At 44.5% G+C, this 20,868-nt stretch overlaps 1 protein-coding gene across 1 annotated transcript in view; it reads left to right on the top strand.

Annotated features, from left to right (window-relative positions):
* LOC137285022 (serine/threonine-protein kinase SMG1-like) overlaps nt 1-20,868 on the top strand; it is an 89,226-nt gene that overhangs the window by 31,800 nt on the left and 36,558 nt on the right. Inside the window, exons 35-47 of the mRNA XM_067817188.1 lie at nt 108-296; nt 542-677; nt 1,125-1,295; nt 1,847-2,021; nt 2,423-2,642; nt 2,726-2,896; nt 9,287-9,513; nt 9,826-9,924; nt 10,829-10,979; nt 11,347-11,448; nt 12,009-12,109; nt 12,643-12,796; nt 16,094-16,213. Of these exons, the coding sequence (XP_067673289.1) occupies nt 108-296; nt 542-677; nt 1,125-1,295; nt 1,847-2,021; nt 2,423-2,642; nt 2,726-2,896; nt 9,287-9,513; nt 9,826-9,924; nt 10,829-10,979; nt 11,347-11,448; nt 12,009-12,109; nt 12,643-12,796; nt 16,094-16,213 (2,016 nt within the window). The remainder of the gene's footprint in view (nt 1-107; nt 297-541; nt 678-1,124; nt 1,296-1,846; nt 2,022-2,422; nt 2,643-2,725; nt 2,897-9,286; nt 9,514-9,825; nt 9,925-10,828; nt 10,980-11,346; nt 11,449-12,008; nt 12,110-12,642; nt 12,797-16,093; nt 16,214-20,868) is intronic.

The following is a 20,868-nucleotide window of genomic DNA, read 5'->3' on the forward strand; positions in this document are numbered from 1 at the left end:
CACACGTTGATGGGTGTTGGCATCGCTTAGCATTCAGTCATTGCAATCATAAAAAGTTTCAAAATTAAAAGTATGGACATTCAGATAATAGTGATCTTACTATCCAGAGTCTCTACGATGATGGCACCGAGACGACAAGGAAGCAGCTGCTGGCCACATCCACGTCACTGCAGATGGCGAGTGAGGAGTGTGTGGAGAAGTTGTTGCTGGTGTGGCAGGGTGTGGTTCAGAGAGTGTACCACTACTACAAGCTATCCGCTAAGGCCTACTTCACATACCTGCGTCTCAATGGAGGGGTAAGTCATGGACGTAGTGAATAGAACTTTTCTTACCTTCTACAGTGATCATGAAAAAGAGGCTTTCTCTACAGCTTGGCTAAAATTATGCCTCACTTTTGTAATTTCATATGTGGATAAAGATGTTGTTTCTGATTATTTGCCATGATGAATGTTGATGAGCTTTTGGGAAATATGAGCAACTGAGTAGGTGTTGATGTTTGCTCAAGAACTGACATCAGTATTATTGATAATGTTTGCTGCAGAATGAAGAAACTGACAATGCTGACTGCAACATCATTTCCACATTGCGTTTACTTCGTCTGCTGGTGAAACATGCATGGGAGCTGCGGAATGTGCTGGAGAGTGGATTGGCTCAGACTCCCACAACACCATGGAAGGGTATGGTCTTTGCTGCAGCATAGGCATGTGCAGTGACAGCTGAATAGCATTTAAATGAACGCACTTACACTGATACAGGAGATGGGTTACTATCTTCAGGACAGACCGGAATTTTGTTACATCTATCAATAAGTTTCGGTTGCTTGAAGCAGACTTAGGACAAGGAGCAGAATTTTTGGATGAGTTACTATGATTATGCTCACCTTTGAAGTATTTATATGACGAGAGCTGATGTGCAGCTTATCTGAATTGTGACAGCTGATATGTAGCTCACATGTGCAGTCAGATGATGAGTTATTGAGATTGTTGTTCTCACAGTGCTGATGTGTTCAGGGGATTATCAGTTAAATACACACATGCTTTTTGTCTGTTTTGATGATGATGATGATGATGATGATGATGATGATGGCAGTGGTGATGAACCTATGTATGTACTGCTCTGTTCAGGCATAATTCCCCAGTTGTTCTCCCGACTGAGCCACCCTGAGGGCTATGTGAGACAGAGTGTGTCTGATCTGCTGTGTCGCGTGGCCCAGGATGCACCTCATCTCATCATATACCCAGCTGTAGTAGGCAGCTCCGCCAACAAGATGGAGGCCAAGGTCACGGACCAGAGAGGTGGGTCAATAAGCTTACTCCTTAATTCACATGTTGAAACAGTGTGTGATTTAGTATGGCCAAGTGTCACTGAAGTTAACCGTTGTTGTGTAAGTTTTATTTTATAAGGAAATGCAAAGGATGTTGTAATTATGGGTTTTCGTTGATCTCACTTGCCTTGTCACTTGTTTTGCCATGGCTAAAAATGTTCTCAGTTACTAAGTCTTTTTATAAAGTTTTGACTAAGGTAATTGTGCCTTGATTTAATGCACACTTTGAGTGTTGAGTGAGTGTGTGATTACTATTCAATCATAATGTTTTGTAACACCTTGTAACAGCTCATAATACCATGTCTAGATACCAGTATCTCTTAACATATTCCCCAACCTATGACTGGAATTCATCATATCTCTGGTTAAAAAAAACCACCATACACATTCATACACTGCAAATGCAGCTTAAGACAAACAGTTAATGTGTCTAACAAACTAATAACCTAGTGGCACATTTACTACAAGTTGCGTAGACAGAGGAGACTAAGTTTCAGCCCTGATGTGTCTATTTACTTCAAGGTCTGCTGAGGAACTACTTGTCAGAAGAAGAGGAGGGCCTTGACACTGACGAAGGAGGACAAGGGTCACAGGGAGAAGATGAAGGAGAGGAGACTGTCCTGGACGACCCCAGTGCCACCATGTTGCAGACTTGCCTATCTACCATTGTTGACACCCTGTCTCACCACAACCCCAAGTAGGAAGCACTGATATCAAATAATGTGTTTAATAATGTGTTTAAAACAAAACATTTTCAAAGTTTGAGATGGTGTTATTGCACTCTTTCTTTATGACTCAAATGTGATTTTGGTTCTAAGTTCCGGTCTTACACATTTGTGTCGGGTAAAAAACTTGTTCAAGTAACAAATCCCTTCATATTAGAAACCCCCATCATCTTGGTACAGGTGCATAATTTTAGTTAAATAAACCATTCTTCACACTTGTAAGCTGATGCAGTTATGAGCAGTGTGTTTGTACCTATCTACTGAACTAAACACCCTGAAAGATTACCAACTGAAACTGTTTCCCTTTGTTAACCTGTCTGTATGTTACCAGTCAGTGTCAAGCAGGAGACATGAAACTGTTCTTCTGTTCCAGAATGATCTCGGAGGTGCAGCAGATGGTGCAGGAACTGAGGCGCATCACACTGCTGTGGGATGAACTGTGGCTGGGCACGCTCAACCAGCAGCATACTGATGTGGTCCGCTCTCTGGCCCAGCTGGAGAATGAAGTGAAGAAGGTCAACTCCAACCAGTCACTGAGCAAGGAGGAGAAGACTGCCATTATCAGAGAGAAACACAAGACCATTATGAAGCCGGTAAGTGCTGTAAAGGAATTAGTTTGTGGATCAGGGCTTTGATATGTGATAATGAAACTAAGCATATGTCTCTGTCCTCTCAGATCCTGTACACAATGGAGAGGCTCCATGAGATCACTAGCCAGATGGCTGAGACGCCACATGAGAAGTGGTTCCAAGACACATATGGGGAACTGATAGAAGATGCCCTGCAGAGGCTTCGGAACCCCAGTAATCCCTCCAACCCTTCTGTCAACTGGCAGCTCTTCAAACAGGTTTGTAGTCAAATCTCACAAATATATGCCATTGTGAAAGGATTTTGAAACAGAGTTTCATTACTGTTGTGGCCAAGTTGACCAATGTAGTTAGCAGGTGTGATGCTTAGTTAGATCACTTTCAACATTCTTTTTCAGAAGAAGTCCTCCTTGGGGTACATATAAGCATTTTTATGTCCATTAAAAATCCCTACGACAGTTGTAACTATTTTGATAATAAAATATTTACAAAACAAAAAACTCGTTTTTGTCTTGTGGGACCACCTTTACAGGGCCCCCCAGGCCCCCTACAGCCAAGAGCAGGTAACTCTGGCCGTCTACCTCGCACCTCACTTTTCATGCTGTCGTTCGACTAGAAAGACGTGTGTGGTCCATTTAGATAGTTTTTGTGCTATCTGCCTACGGAATTATGAGTGAGAAAGAGTCAGCTACTGTATGTATGGTTCCTTTTCTTTCGCACGGGCGTTAGTTGGAATTTCTTGGCTGAAATTTTCATTCATATATTGTTGTAACTTTGCCGGTCGGGTCCTATCTTCCTGTCATGTGGCAGGCAAGATGGCGGTCTTTATGGCTTCTTTTTAGTGCGGGAAGTGTTTCGCTTGCGTCTCTCTTATTCCTACGTGTTTCTTATTAGTATGTTTTACATGCTAAGATGTCTTAACCCATTTGTTCTTGTTTCAGTCAAAATGGGGATGTTGGTTTTTAAGACTTTTCGTCTTTTTCATTGCATTACGCACTTGTGTGTGCACACTTGTTATTGCATTTATCCGCTTATACTTTCTTGTTTAGCTGGGTTAATGTATTTTGGCAATTTATTATCGCCCGTGCGTTTATATTTTGCATACTGTGTGTTCAATTGCGTATGTTTTCTGTACATCAGTTACCATTAGTTGGTTCTGATTGTTACAGTTTCGGGGTGCACCCAAGTCTTGGGTCTAGGCTCAGGCACGGGTGCTGTCCCTGTGGGAATCTCAGATCCAAGCTACGGCTCTGGTGTCGTTTTCCCAGCTGGCTCTAGGGGTTTTGCACCGAGCACCGGCTCATCGGTCTCGTACCGTTGGTCACCGGCAACCTAACTGGTGGTTCTCGAGCACCGGCTTTGCCGCCTGCCTCGGTTCCGCTCAGTGCATCGGGTGTCCCTGCTTCGGCAGCCGACCCCACAGGGTCTCGACACCCTGGTTCTTCAATGAGCCAGGGGTAGGCCGACTCGGACATCTCGGCTCTTCTGGGTCTGTTGTCCTTGTTGACGGGTCCCTTGTGCGTCGGGGTTACCGGCAACCAAACTGGCGGTTCGAGCACCGGCTTTGCCGCCTGCATCGGTTCCGCTCAGTGCATCGGGTGTTCCTGCTTCGGCAGTCGACACCACGGGGTCTCGGCACCCTGGTTTTTCAGTGAACCAGAGGTAGGCCGACTCCGACAACTCGGCTCTTCTGGGTCTGTTGTCCTTGTTGACGGGTCCCTTGTGCGTCGGGGTTACCGGCAACCAAACTGGCGGTTCGAGCACCGGCTTTGCCGCCTGCATCGGTTCCGCTCAGTGCATCGGGGTCCCTACTTCGGCAGTCGATCTCACGAGGTCTCGACGCCTTCTTTTTTCGGCGAACCGACGGAGGCCGATTCGGAGCTTTTCGCTCCGTTCGTACCCGGGGCAGGTACGCGAATGGATCGCGGTAGCACTGACCCGATTCCACGGAGTTTCGTCTTCCTGGGAAGTGTTTACTCCGTGCAGGGTAGCCGAGATCAAGGGGCTGTGCCGCAGGTGGTCGTCCCTGCGGACGCCCCCGATCCCGCGGAGTTTCGTCTTCTTGGGGAAGCGTTTGCTCCGTGTAGGGTGGCTGAGGCTCAATTGCCTATTTTACCTTCACTCCTCAGTGAGGTAATTAATCCGCTCCTGTAGGGTAGCCGTTCGCGGTTCGATCTCCCGGAGCTTGACCGGCTACTTGATGGGGGACGATGCGCTATTTGACCCTCCCGTTGTCGACGAGTGCGTGTACGCCTCGATCGCACTTGGGGGGTCGTCTGGCCACTGCCAGGCGTCGGCTTGTCAGGGTCGCCGCTTGCTGCTTTGTACCTCATCGAACCAGGTGTTGCGCTCGGTTTCCGCTCCTTTGAGGAGCAATATCGGAACGCCGTGCAGCAACTTAAGGTTGCGGTGCACTCAGCCTACCTCTCTGTCTTGCAGAGGCAGGTGGTGTCGGAGGAGGACGGGGACGAGGATTTTTCCTCGTCCACGTTAGAGCGGCAACTTACGGAGGTGCATTCACATTTGACGCGCGACTCAATGCGTTCACGAGTCAGATGATGTATGCTGTGATTGGCCTTCGTAGGTTATGGCTGTCGCCAGGTATTCACCGGCTACACAGCAGGCACTGCTGTCTCTGCCTTTCCGACTGGGCTTGACCCTGTTCCCGGGGGCTTTGACGGGAGTTAGTGAGGCTGCGGAGGCCGTTAGTCAATTCAAGGACTCTTAAGTCTTTTCTTGAACAACCCTCCACCTCTCGCTCGCGGCCTTCAGTCCTCAGCTCAAGCTATCCTGCGACTCAGTCTAAGGATGCGCCGAAGTGGACTGCTCCACTACAGGCACGGAAGAGCAAGGGCAGGGGTAAAGGGAGTACCTCCGGAGCCCTCAGTTGTCCCGTTGCAAGCGGCAATCTCTACCGTCGGCCGGGACACTTTGCCTTCTACCCGAAATTCCTGTGGGTGGTCGCCTCCCGTTATTACTCAGGGATGGCCACACGCCACAGTGGAAGCGAGAGCTTACTCCTTTTGCCGAGATTCGCTGCACTCCGGTGCTGAAGTCGCCGGAAAAGGTGGCAATCCTCCGTGCCGAAATTCAGTCTTTACTGGACAAGGCAACTATAGAGATGGTTCCATCAGGACAGGAGACTATGGGGTTTTACTCCACTTATTTCCTGGTAACCAAAAAGAACGGAGGGTTCAGACCCATTCTAAATCTCAAGGGTTTGAACAACTTGATAGAGATGGAGACGCTGAGGTTAGTGATCTCGTCTGTAGAGGCAGGGGATTGGCTTACGTCAATCGACCTCAAAGACGCATACCTACATGTACCGATGCATCCCGAGTTCAGGAAATACCTTCGGTTTTCCTTCGACGGGGTTTGTTATCAGTTTCGTGTGCTCCCCTTCGGCATCTCCACGGCGCCAAGGGTGTTCACCAAACTCATGCTAGTACCAGTTCAGGTCGCCAGGGCGCAGGGCAACTTTTGTTTCCCGTACCTGGACGACTGGATCCTCAGAGCGCTCTCCCAACACCTAAGTCGAGAATCCACACAGTAGGTGATGGATATTCTCACCAGACTAGGTTGGGTTATCTATCTTAAAAATCAACTGGTGCCGAGGCAGGATCTGGTTTTCTTAGGGGCGAGGTTCGAGACAACCCGAGGGGTGGTTTCTCTGTCCCAAGAGCGCATTTTCAAGGTACAGGGCATAGTGTTAAGGTTCCTTCAGTCCCATATTGCCTCAGCACGGACGTGGCTTCAGTTGCTAGGCAACATGGCGGCAACGGTGGACATAGTCTGGCGTGCACGTCGGAGAATGAGTTCCATTCAGCAGGCGTTAGCACAACAGTGGTCCCACTCGGAGAGCTACGAGAAGAATCTGGCTATTCCCCAGTGGTTGATACGTCACTTGCGGTGGTGGACAGATACCGGGAATCTATTCAAAGGTTTACCTCTGATGACCCCGGTACCGTCGCTCACAGTTCAGACGGATGCCTCCCTCACAGGGTTGGGGGGGATGCGTCCTGGGCGACCTCGCGATGTCGGGACTATTGTCCGACCAAGAGGCGACCTTGCACATCAATGTGTTAGAGTTGAGAGCTGTGACGTTGGTGTTCGAACGCTTCGTGGATCAGGTTCGAAGCCGAGTGGTTTGTCTAGAGATGGACAACCAGACGGCGATGTCCTACATTCTGAAGCAGGGCGGCACTGTGTCTCCGTCGCTCCTTCAGGAGGCGTGGCAGTTTTCTACTATGGTGCGATCAGTTCAGCATACGGGTTATGCCTGTGTATCTCCCAGGGGTCGACAACGTGCGTGCAGATGCGCTCTCACGACGTGTTCTGGCTCCCCACGAGTGGTTGCTCGATCGGGAGATATTCGGGATTATCTCCCAGTTGTCTGGGTCGTTCTAGGTGGATCTGTTTGCCTCTGGAGTGACGAACTAGATTCCGGGGTTTTTGTTCGCGGATTCCTGATCCGAGAGCGATTGCCGCCGACGCCTTCCAGCGGGACTGGACGGACAGGGTGGTGTCGGCGTTTACGCCAATTCCCCTGATTTCCAAAGTTCTGTCTCAGCTTGCCACCCAACCAGCGCGGCTACTAGTGCTTCTCGCATCTCTGTGGCCGTCTCAACGCTGGTTTCCGGTAATACTCAGGTCGCTAGTGTAGCCGCCAGTACTATTGCCGCGGCGACCGAACCTACTATCCCAGGACGGCCAGCCTCACCCCAATCCCCAGGATTCAGTGGGTGGCTTGGCCACTGTCCGGAATCGTCTCCAAAAGAGCGGAATTCCTGCATCAGTTGCAGACACAATTCTGGCTTCGTGGACGGATTCCACGAATGTACAGTGTGAGGATAGATGAGCCTGTTATGCACGCTGGTGTGGAAATAGAGGGATTCTCGATCCCTTTTCTTCGACTGTAGTTGAAGTATTGGAGTTCTTACCGTCTCGTTTAGAATCTGGCTTAGCCGCTTCTACGATTCGAGGCTACTCCCTGGCTATTTCAGCCTTCCACATACCCGTTGAGGGTGCCTTGTTGGGACAATACCCCCGGGTACAGCGTTTTCTTGCAGGCGTGGACAGACTGCGTCCGGTCGTGAAATTTGTCTCGAGTATTGGATTGGTTACCCACTCCTCTCGTTTATGACTTGGCCAACCCGTCGTTACAACTGTTAAGTTGGAAAACGACTTTTTAGTGGCGGTTACGTCTGGTAGACGTGTTAGCGACTTACACGTCATGTTTTCAGACCCGGATCTTACTATGTTCCATAAGGATCGGGTTAGCATTCGCTTACCGGATTCATACCGCCCAAAACAATTCGATCATTCGCTTCGAATGACCGCGCCTATCGATCTAACTGGGTGCATGCTGCCTGCGTCGTCTGATAATACATACCGTAAGGTTCGTGTATTAGACGTTATGAAACCTCTTAAAGTTATTTTAAGAGAATAGCCTTGCTCCGTACGGAGAAACAGCTATTTTGCTGTTGTGGTGGCGGAATGGCTGGCTATCCGACTGATACACAGACGGCATCCCGATGGATTGTATCGGCAGGCTGCAAGGTCTATATACATAAAGGCTTATCTCCCCAAAAAGGGGTTGTCAGCTCACTCAGTGAGAGCAGTGGCCACGTCAGAACCGTCATTACCAACTGAACAGACACTCACGAGAGTGTGCTCGGTTCGGTCAGTCAGTTCCCTGCAGTAGACAGAATAGTTCTGCTCAAGCTGATTAAGCTTTGTTTGATAACTATATCTGTTTGCACTCGCCGTTGGGTAACTATCCATTCCCATTTTATCGGCGGTGATATTTGGTGATGGTTTCTTAGTCCCGCCCTCTTTGGCTGGGTGCCTTACTTTCCTTTCCATTTCCCTGCTTAGCTTGCTAGTGCGGTATGGACAAGGTTCAGTTTGGCGAGTGTCCCGTACGTCCAGGTCTCCAAACTTTGATTTGGGTGGGCGGGGTTTCTCATTTGGGATTTCCCAAATTCTAGCCAATGGGCATGTAAGCTTTGACAAGCGGGTCCTCAGCTTTGTCACGCCCCCGCCTTGATTGACATCAGCGGTCAGGTGACCAGGTCGGTGCCTTTTCTATTTCCGTGTGATTGTAGATTTGCACTTCGATCGAATGGACTGTTGCTGTCAGACAGAATACCACTCCCAATTGCTTCTCTTCGGGAGTCTGTTTAATGCTTATATGTACCCCAAGGAGGACTTCTTCTGAAAAAGAATTATACAAACCTGTAGAGGTTATGAATTCTTTGAAGAATGTCCTCCTTGGGGTACGGCCACCCGCCTCCCCTCATTCTGCCTGATACGTTCAGCATGAAAAGTGAGGTGCGAGGTAGACGGCCAGAGTTACCTGCTCTTGGCTGTAGGGGGCCTGGGGGGCCCTGTAAAGGTGGTCCCACAAGACAAAAACGAGTTTTTTGTTTTGTAAATATTTTATTATCAAAATAGTTACAACTGTCGTAGGGATTTTTAATGGACATAAAAATGCTTATATGTACCCCAAGGAGGACATTCTTCAAAGAATTCATAACCTCTACAGGTTTGTATAAATTATGGGTTGCATTACAGTTCTTAACCTCTGACACCTGTACACTTGTGACTTTTCTCCTGTGTTACTGACTGTACTCAACTTTGTCCACCAGCTGCATGTCAGCCTGCAGCAGCGAGCCCAGAAGCGAAACAGTCTACAGCTGAGGATGGAGGAAATCAGCCCTCGACTATCCAGCCTGCTCAGCTCAGTCATCCCTATGCCGGGGCTTGGCGTTCTCGGACAGACAGTCACCATAGAGTCAGTCTACAACACGGCACAAATACTCCCTACAAAGACCAAACCAAAAAAACTGGTCCTGCTTGGTTCAGATGGCAGGAGGTGAGTGTGGTCAGGGCAGTCTCTCCTAGATGTAGTTGTCCCTCACAGTAATGTGTGGGGTCATCCATAGACCCAAAGACCTGAGTAATGGTGAGGACTGACTGTATACTGTAATGGACACCTGGGAAGATTCATGACTCAAGTCATTATCAACCTTTATTGCTGTGATCAAATATAACTGATGGTAATTTGGATGATAAATTTCCTTACACATTTGACGAAAAAGAGGACACATCTAACACTAATGTGTAACTGTTGCGGTCAGTGCTTGTTCACTTATCTAGCCATTATTCTCCTCTATGGTTGTTGCAGATACCCATACCTGTTCAAGGGTCTGGAGGACCTTCACCTAGATGAGAGAATCATGCAGTTCCTGTCTATTGTCAACAATATGTTCTCCAAGTCAAACAAGTGAGTACTTTCACTGAGTTTGGAAGTCTGCAAGCAAAGTATCTATGTTACACTCTGCAGGTCTCCAGCCTCATCTCTGCTTTTTTTTTGGTACCTATCTATCAGTCCCTGCTTTACATGGCTAATACGGGTTGGTGCTTATGTTAGAATTCCATGGTTTACATGGCCAATACAGATTGGTGCTCATGTTATAATTTCCAGGTTTACATGACCCATATGAATTGGTGCTTAAGATATTTTCCAGGGTTTACATGACACATATAAGATGGTGCTCACGATATCAATCCCTAGTTTACATGGACGTGCAGATAGGTACTCATGCTATCAGTCTCTGAATTACATGGCCCTTACTGATAGGTGCTCATGCTATCAGTCCTTGGTTAACATGGCCCATTGCTATCACGTGCTGGTTGAAATGGTCCATACAGATTGTTGTCTCATGCTATGAGTCCTTGGTTTACATTGCCCATACAAAGCTGTGCTCCAGATTTCATTCCCTTGATCAGTGGCCCATACTTTACTACATTGTGAACTGTGGTGCAATATAACACAGTCGCTTTTATTGTGTTGACATTGTTAATAGTGGATGGTAATAAAAGTGAGTGAGTTTAGTTTTACGCTGCACTCAGCAATATTACAGCTATATGGCGGCGGTCTGTAAATAATCGAGTCTGGACCAGACAATCCAGTGATCAACAACCTGAGCATCGATCTGCGCAATTGGGAACCGATGACTTGTATCAACCAAGTCAGCGAGTCTGACCACCCGATCCTGTTAGTCGCCTCTTACGACAAGCACAGTCACTTTTTACGGCAAGCATGGGTTGCTGAAGGCCTATTCTACCCCGGGACCTTCACGGGTCTGGTAATAAAAGAGTGTGATAAGCATTTTGTTCTTGAGCAGGGGTACTCGTCAACTGTACCGAGCCAGACACTACTCTGTGACGCCACTGGGACCACGGTCAGGTCTTATTCAGTGGGTGGAGGGAGCAACGCCTCTGTTTGGTCTGTACAAGAAATGGCAGCAAAGGGAGGCAATTGCACAGACACTCAAGGTAAAGAGAATTTGAATTATCTTGAAAGTTTGCTTGTTAATTATTTACAAATGTGTGTTCTTGCATGCAGGTTAACATCACTGATTAATACTGCTGTTTAAGAGCTTGTGCCCCTACTGTGTACACACTGATATCCTGGAATGCATGACCCATGTTCTGAAGTGGAATATATCTCACAACACAACATGCACACACTGACCCATAGTCTGTAAACGGAAGACTTTGAATGCAAGTCAACTTCTTTGTTGTGATGGACATAGCGTTTCGAAGTATATTTTTACTCATTCATCATTCTCCGTAGAAAAGTCTTGCTTTTATGTGTGCCATTCAAAGTCTCCATACTGTGTAACCTACTGTTTGCCTTCAGATAAGTTCATCAGGACAGAGCAGTGTCTCCAGCAATGCAGCTACCATCTTGCGACCTAGCGACATCTACTACAACAAGCTGACCCCAGCACTGAAGGACAAGGTAGGTCATCACAACCTCCAGGTTGCACTCATTCTTGTTTGGAACATGTGGAGAAAATGGAAGTATGTGTACGTTTTACTTTCATGAAACTGTTGATGATGATAACTGTGTTTTACATGGACGAGTCATAGGCATCATTTTGTTGAAGTTGTAGGGTACTTAGTCTGTGAAGTTGCAGTATGTGACAAGAGATCAGGTTTCTGCTGTTATGGCCCTTTTGATGCCAAGAAAATTTCTGTGCCTTTCTGAAGTTCTCGCCTGTTTTGTAATATAGCACATCTATAACAGCTTCCTTTTAGCCTAGTGGTTAAAGCATTTGCTCGTCATGCCTAAAACACCCTGGGTTCAATTTCCCACATGGGTAGAATGTGTGAAGCCCATTTCTGGTGTTTCATGCTGGGACAATGCTGGAGTGTTCACTCACTCACCCTGGAATATGTATACCTCGCATGTTGTTAGTGAATACAGTGTAAACGGCACAAAACTAATTTCACAAATTTACAAATCATGCAGTTTTGATCATGTTATCCCTATGTTTTACCATGTCGATCTTGTTCTAGGGTATTGACAACCTGGACAGCCGTAAGGAGTGGCCACTGAGTGTCCTCAGGAATGTCTTAGAAGAGCTGATGGAAGAGACGCCCAATGACCTCCTGGCCAGGTAAACTCACAACAAAAGCCTTGCTGCAGAATATTAGGTGGTTAAGAGTCTGATCATGTCCTCAGAATCCATGTGGTCGTGATAGGAGGATGTGTTGACTGGCTTATTATATTCTCATAAGATTTATAATTGTTGCTCATGCTTTTTACCACTGGATTGCCTGTTTAAACTGGGTAGTTATTGCTGAAACGTGAAGTCCTGCTGTAAGCAACATTCACTCACTTTGCTGCTCGACACTAACAGAGACTATCATGAGAATCATTCACACAAGTCAGTCCCAGACAAAATAAGGGTCTCTTAACATGGGCCATGATCAAAGTGGCATTTTGGTTCCTGATGAATATGTTGAATATCAGATACAACAAATTGTGTTGAGCACATAAAATGAATAATGTCCTGTTGTTAAAGTCTTCCTTGGTTTCCTTGGTATGTGGTAATTATATAACTATGTCAGTCTGCCAGACACACACACAATTTACGATTTGGAATAAAAATAACAGCCTACTTCCATGTTTGAAATGTTTGCTCTACAGAGAGCTGTGGTGTGCCAGCTCAGGTCCCAATGAGTGGTGGCAGATCACCCAGACCTATGCCAGGTCCACTGCTGTCATGTCTATGATAGGATACATCATTGGCCTTGGAGATCGGCACCTTGACAATGTACTGGTGGATCTAGCAACAGGCGAGGTACGTCATAAATCTAGATGTTTGATAAAAAGTAAAATTATAGATCTTGGTCTACTTTGAACTTGAGTGTTTAAACATATGTTGTTTAAGATGATTGCATTTCATGGGGATTTCTAGGTTAAGACAGGTCTGAGCAACCATTCTTTGTCATCGGAGGCGATCAAATGGGTTTTCATCCTTGGTTACTAGCATCATTGTCCCACACTCAGTCACCGGATGGATCCATGTGTGTTAATTACAGGATGTCACCATAGCTCTTAAAACAGAGTTCATAGACCTTGTGGCACTTATAAAACCCAGGCAGAAAACTTGGATATTTTTCCCTCAAATTCTTCTGTTTAGCTAAGGTAACTGATTGGTGAAAGCTGTTAACAGTGTGTGAGCGACCCGTGAAGATCTGGGTCAGAATTGGTCTTCATCCTCTGATGACATTGATGATTATGAAAGTCACCAGCCAGTGATTGCTTGGTTCTAATATTAATGTTCTGGAGTGAAATAAAGGGAAAATGTCCATGGCTTACACCTTGATTGTTAAACCCTACATTCTTTTTCATAGAGATCGTACTTGGGGTACATATATGCATTTTCTGCTGCTGGAAATATGTCTTGTGACAGTTGTATCAATGTTTTAATAAAATATTGTACAATATACAAAAAGTCTTTTTTGTTCATTATACGGCCCCTCACCACGTGGAGTCTCCCCTCTGCTGTGCATGCGGAGGCAACCAGGTAAGCATCCAAGCCTGTATCATAATTCCTTCTGCTGTCACCGTTCAGATGCGACATGTGTGCTGGAAAATTAAAAAGTTCAACTCTTCTCCTACTCTATGCGTACTGTGAAGATGACTGAGTCTTCCTCAACTGTATGTATGGTTTATTTGTTCGTTAATAGAGAAACAGAACATTTGTTAAACCAGGAGTTGACTTATTTGTCTGTGACTATTGTATTTGCGTTGGCTTTCTCGTGGATTCCCATGACGGGAAGTCAGCGCCCCTGCATATTGAAATATTGTGTCTAGTACCAACTAGTTCACATATTCTCGTAATTTTCAATGTTTTGTACGTGATAAGAAAACAAAAAAAAAAACCCAAAACTTATGTGCTGCTGTGTAGGCCGTTAGCTTTTGCTTGGCATATTGGCTTTCAGGCTTTTACGGCGTATTCTACTTATGGGACGAAAATTCCTCCACAGGACAAGCACGACAAATATTTGTGCTGTTTGGAGATGGCAGGCCATGAGCCCGAGGTGTGCAAGTTATGTTTGGGCTTCTCCCTTTGGGCCGGTGCTTCCCCCATCTAAGACTAAGAGAGCTAAGCATGGTAAGACTAAAGCATCTAAGTCTACAGCTAAGTCCTCCTCATCTCAGTCTGATGTCTGTTGATCCGTTGCCTTTGACTTCGGGTCTGGATGCCTCCGCTACCCTGGAGAGGGAGGGTTCGCTCCCAGTCCCTCTCCCGGTTTTGGTGCAGGGTCCGTTGATGATTTCTGGGGCTCTGGTCTCTGCGCTACCCCTCCCCATGAGAATGGAGGACTAGGTTTCATCCGAGCTTCCTCCTGTGTCTCGGGACCGGGGTTCAGATGGTACTGGTTCAGTGACTGGAGTGGAGGGTGCCCTGGCTCTTCCCTCCCTGCTGTGGTTCGACCATTCTTTGGGTCCGGGTGTGGGTTCTCTTTAAGTGATGATTCAGCCTCGGTCTCGGGCTCTCGGGAGATTGAGGCTATGGATGTCAGGGAGGTTGAGGAGTCCGAAGAAGCTTTCCACACAGGCTATCCCCCAGACCACAGTCCCGACTAGCTGCCAGACTCGACTGAGTTCCGCATGCTGGGTGAGGCGTTTGCCCCAAGGCAACCCTCGCAGACACAGCTCCGCATTCTCCCTTTCTTGGTGCGGGATATGATGGATTCCCTCCTTGCTGGTACCCACTTGCGCATTGATTTACCAGAGCATGTTTGGCGCTACCAGCTAGGGGACGATTCTCTGTTTCTCGTACCGGTTGTGGATGAGTATGTGTTCACTTCTGTCGCCCTCGGGGGAGGCTCAGCTTCCTCAAGTGCAGCTCCAGCTGAAAAGCAGAGGCATTTAGTTCCACCTTTTGCCAAGTCGGGCGTCCCCCTGTGTGGGGGCATACCGGACCTATGAGGAGGTCATCGGAATGCCATGCTGCAGGTTAGGGTTGTGGTCCATGAGGCTTACCTCTCCTCATTACAGATGTCAGCCCTGGAGACGGGAGAGAACTCTGGGGACGTGTTCCCGAATGTAATTCTCTTACGTCAGCTGTCCGAAGTGCAGGCCCAACTGACACGCGACTCATTGAGATCGGCCATCTACCACTGTGGGAGTGAGGCCAGCCCGAGTTTGTTGGCATAAGACACACTCTGGTGCCGGCCTGTATGATCAAGGTGGGTATTCTGTGCGACGAGGTTCAGGTTTTGCTGGTCACCAAACTCATGATAGTGATAGTGCCAGTTACTCTAGCCAGGTCACAAGGAAGGAGTCTTGGTTGATTGTCAGTTGATGGTGCTAATTACTGTGTATAAGTGCATGTCTCCACTGTTGACGTTTCCCACCACTGAGATCTCGTACGATTTGTTGTTAGTCTTCGGTTGGGTTTTCCCCCCTTACGTTGCTCTCTATAGAAATCACAATGTGGGCGGGGTTACGTTTGCACTCTTTACAGTGCTCTTACATCATGTTTAGCTCTGAAGTCGGTATCAGTGCAGTTGCTCACTGTCGGTTCTCTCCCAATAATGAGTCTCATGGAAACTAATCGGGAGTACACAGACGAGAATTTTTTGCGTGAGTTAATTTTCGTAATTACTATTGCTCTAATTACGTACTGTACCAGAATTCCCTCCTCCCTAGCCTCTGGTTTTTGTGAGTCTGAGTTATGCATATATGTACCCCAAGGATGATCTCTATGAAAAAGAATTAGACAAACTTGTAGAGCTTTCCAATTCTTTGAAGAGAATTGTTCTTGGGGAAGTGCCACCCACCTCCCCGCAATTCTGTTCACTGATTTATTCAGCAGAAAGAATTATGATACAGGCTTGGATGCTTACCTGGTTGCCGGCGCATGCACTGCAGAGGGGGTGACTCCACGTGGTGAGTGGCCGTATAATGAACAAAAAAGACTTTTTGTTTATTGTACAATATTATATTAAAACATTGATACAACTGACATATTTCCGGCAGCAGAAAATGCATATATGTACCCCAAGGATGATTCTCTTCAAGGAATTGGAAACCTGTACAGGTTTGTCTAACTTTAACTATATTTTACTTTTTCTTTCATCAGGTTGTCCATATAGACTACAATGTGTGTTTTGAGAAAGGCAAAGGTCTACGGGTACCTGAGAGAGTTCCATTCAGGATGACTCAGAACATAGAGGCAGCTCTGGGTGTTACTGGCATTGAGGTAAGGCGGCTGTTTATGATGTGCAATGGTCACAGTATGTCTCCCAGGTTTATGCTTGGATTACATGTCTGGCCAAAAGATATGTATTCACAGTTCTGAATTGATGGTGATGGAACCTATCAGGTATGGTGAGTGTTATTGTGTGCTGTAAACAGCTTTCACTCACATGTAGAGCGAAACAAGGACATCAGCAAAACTAGCTGCACACTGATTGTACTTTCTTCTTTTATATATATATATCACTTACCATAACGGGTCTTGGGGTCCACGGATGACCCCCTGCATTATTAGATATCTGTGTTATAGTACCTGTTACATAATGTGGAACAAAGGCAGAGTAAAATCATAGTTTTCAAGGACATAACAAAGCTGCTATTTCATGTATTGTGCCAAGTTAAAACTGTGTCGCATTGTTCAAGGTGAAAATACACAAACTTTGAAAATGAAAACAATCAAATATGTGGGAAACTTCCAATAAAATATCACCAGACATGATGATTTAATTTCTGTTCCTATTGTACTACCTGTTATTCAACTAAGCCAGAAATAGTGATCAGCTGTGCACAGATGTTTTGGGCCAATGTACTGGTGATTCAGTTAAAAACGATCCAATAATATTACATTAAAGAATTTCTATGCCGTTTTGAGAATAATTTACATATTAGGCTGTTATTGTAACATATATCATATTTTGCAATCAGATTTGTATATAATGCATGTTTTCTGCAAACATATTTAACATAACAATGAACACAGACAGTTTGGCAAGTCACCGCTGACTTCCTTTGGTACTTGCAACTTTGCAAAAACAAAATGTTGGGCATTTCATTGTTAAAAATGACTTCAATGAGTCAATAATGGTGGTCTTGGAGGCCATGGATTATGTGGCTGTAATCTGTTAGTGATTGCTAAGAATAATGTGAAATTGATGCTGTTGCGGGAGGCACAAAAAACGGACCCTTATGAATGTGGTAAGCGGAAGTTGTGTGCGTATGGAATGAGGTAATGCCAATATAATTCTCTTATGGTGTCTGTTGTTACTGTCAAACAGTTTTAATAAATGAAAATGGGATTGAATTTAATCAAATAAAATGTGTTTTCTGACACCATACGTTCTTGGATGACTGTGTTTATCTGTGCTATAGCGCGGTGTGATGCATCACAGCAAACATTGTAAGTACTTGACTGATGGCATGTCTTGTCTTTTATAAGCTACTATGATATTTTGCTGTTGGTATGATTATTATTGAGAGAACCCTGCATGTTTTAAGCTCTGAAAAACAATGGATATATACGATGACCACTGTCAATTGCCGTCTGCACTGAATTTCTCTAGTTTACGTTATTAACCAGAGCACAACAGTGGAGCTATTTTCAATTTCGTGAAGTGGAGTGATTGCATTTCAACTTTTTTTATGGGAACCACAGATTACCCCGCGGTTTAACCGAATCTGCGGTATTGTGAAGAGTGTTATTGTGAAGGACAGCAAAAGAAATGCAACTCTGACTTTTTGTCAGGTTTTTAAATAGTAGACATAAACATAAGTGCTTATTTTTGTGAGATTTGATTTTTTTTAAACTTTTGTTTCTTTTACTGTTTTTGATCTATTTTAGTATGGATACTTTATCTGTGAATGTTTTGAGAATACCTGAATTTGGCCGGTTCTAAGTGAACCCGTACTGACTGTATCTGAACAAGATAAGTCACTGGTCTTGAAAATACCATAATTTACTTAGTTCTTAAGTGGCCTTCTTTGTAGGTACTTGAGAATTAGTTCATACGTGACCTACTTTGAAAGTGGCTGAATACAGTTAAGTAAGAAGTGACCTGCTGTGAAAGTGACTGAATATGAATTGGTCAGAAGTGACCTACTTTGAAACTTGTTGAATATATTCAGTTCTGAAGTGACCTACTTTGAAAGTGGCTGAGTATGGTTCTGAAGTGACCTACTTTGAAAGTGGCTGCATACAGTGAAATACTACTTAGGTATCTTGAATGCAGACACGATAATGCAGATTGCAGGCATTTCATGACACTATTAACTTCTTTGTTCAAGCATGGCAGGTTTGGTGATGAGAGGGTTTTATTCTTTGATGGGGATACCTCAATTTCAAAAACCTTACACAACTCATTACTGGACATATTGTGAGTAATAAGACCAGCCAGCTGTTTGTTTTTTGCTCCTGGTGTGAGGTGTTCATGTTGATTCAAGTACACAGCAGCGAGAGTAGGGAAACCTGCCTTGACCCAGTCCTGCTACTTCTGCCTACACACACTCAAACTCAATCAGCTGCCATTTTAGGTAACTCTGACAGTTAGTTGTGTGAGAGTTGGAGAGTGTGTGACAAGTTTGATCGATGTTACAGAAGTATTGATTCCTGAATGTAGGCACTTTCTGGTGAGCAGCCAATAGGATCAGGTTTCACATAATCTGTAAGCTTGGCAGATATTCATGAGAAAGGAAGTGCTGTATGTTTGGTAGAGAATGAAGACCTGATGAATGATTTAAGTGGTTAGGATGTGACACTCCATTTGCAGAGCTAATATGACTTCAAGCTGAAAATGAGTGGTTCTGGAGCGGAAGAGCAGTGCATTGCCACATTGAGATACATGGAGCAGGACAGGTTTTGGTGATGATGACAATAACGACACAATTTAAGGACAACTTCCTCAATATACTCTGTAGCACTGTTCTGCTGTATAGTCTGTTAGCAGTGAATATTTACTGATGAATTTCACTTTAGACTTAAAGATAAATTGAATAAGTGAAATTAAGATTGCGAATCCTCATAATTTTACCTTGTCAATTGAACATTTAAATTTAGTAATTTTATTTGACTTTGATTCAACAAATGCTCATTTTCAAATTGATATTATTGGTTTGTATTACAAAGGGGTAGGCACGTTATATAGAACATCAAGAACTAGTAGGGTTGATCTAAGTTAACGCTCATCGTGAACTGCACATGAATTATTTCTCTGTTCCAGCTAAAGTGCTTACCCCCTTGTAATAAAAACCAATGACAGAGATATATGGAGTGTGGGGGATATTAGCAATGAATAATTTATTTATTTTTTTCAATTTTTTTTTATTCACTTTCACTTGGATACAGATTACATGAAACTGTCAGTGAGCAAAGATTTTACAATGGTATAATATGAGTGGAATGAGACTTTGTTGCTAGTTCCATGGTGGGGGTGGGGGTGGGGGTGGGGGTGGGGATGAGAGTGCAGACATGTAGGAACTGGGACAGATGGAGAACCACATACGGTGTAAGCTGTTTTGTTTACACAGTCATAGAGCATATTGGAGTAAACTCCATTTTTGCTCAAACAAATTCATCTAGCAATATATTTCTCAATATCATAAACATCTTTCAGTCACTGTTTGTATGTGGTGAAACTTGGTTTTATACCCCTAATATTCGTGACAAAAATGTGGTGCTTTGCCAGCATGATCATATCATTGAATAAATGGTCATCATTAGCACAAAATAGTATATCCTGTGCAGAGGGTATGAATGTTCCGTGCAGGACATGATTAACAAAATTGGTGAATTCTTCCCAGAATAATCTAATAGTTGGACATTCAATATACACATGATAAATATTCTCACTTTGGCCACACGATCAATCAGTTTCATTTTAAACAACTCTCATTTTGTATAGATAATTCTGTGTATAAATTTGTATTGAAAATCCAAAAGCCTTGTGCCTTTGATTGTTTGTCTGTATTGCGAAAATGTGGTCTTCCAATCGATATGATTGTATGTTTTTCTTTCCCATTTTCACATACATGTGAAAAAATTGGATTTAGACATGAGACTATCATAAAATGATCTTTATCCTGCAGTGAGTTTACTAAAATCATTCCAAGGTGAACATATTGATGTGTTTGTTGTGGGTGGGTGACCCACTGTTTGAATGACTTCTTTCCATATTTTAGGAATGCTAAGAAGGACACATTTTGGGTCTAGTACCGTGCCATTAATATCAAATTTTCATTTAAGTTCTGCAAATGGGAGTAACTCTTTGTCAATAAGTATGTCTTTGATATGAGTAATTCCTTGTTTGAGCCAGTTATTAATTATGAGACATGGATTGTGAAATTGGTGATTTAACCAAAGAGGCTGCATAAGAATTTTGTTTATGTTAGTGTCGTTAACTGCATATCCCTTTATATATTTGCACCAGGCCTCAAGTACATCTTTCCAGTACGGATTTGTATTTGTGTAGTATTTAATAATATTGGCTCCTAACCGAAGGGTAGGTTCTATCGGAAAACCAGCTAGTTTATAGCTGTTTGATTTTAAAACATATCTCTTTAAACAGGAGAGTTTTAAAGAATCAATAAAAGTTTTTACATCGACCATCCTGAGACCACCCTCCTGGTACTTTCGCATTAAATTGATTCGCTTTATCTTGTCCTTATCGTTCCATATGAAATTAAAAAATAGCTTGTTCAAGTTTGTTATAAACTTGTCTGGTGGATTTGGGAGAGAAGAGAAGAGAAGAGATGAACAAGAGTAGATAAGGCCAAAGTTTTTATATCAGTTATTTTTCCAATCAGTGTTAAAGTTTGCTTTTTCCAACTCAGGAGAATACTTTTAATATTTTCAAGTCTCTTTTTGGTTGTCATCACCCAGAAGTTTTG

This window comes from Haliotis asinina, chromosome 5 (assembly GCF_037392515.1).
Source record: "Haliotis asinina isolate JCU_RB_2024 chromosome 5, JCU_Hal_asi_v2, whole genome shotgun sequence".
In the NCBI taxonomy this organism is placed as follows: Eukaryota; Metazoa; Mollusca; class Gastropoda; order Lepetellida; family Haliotidae; genus Haliotis; species Haliotis asinina.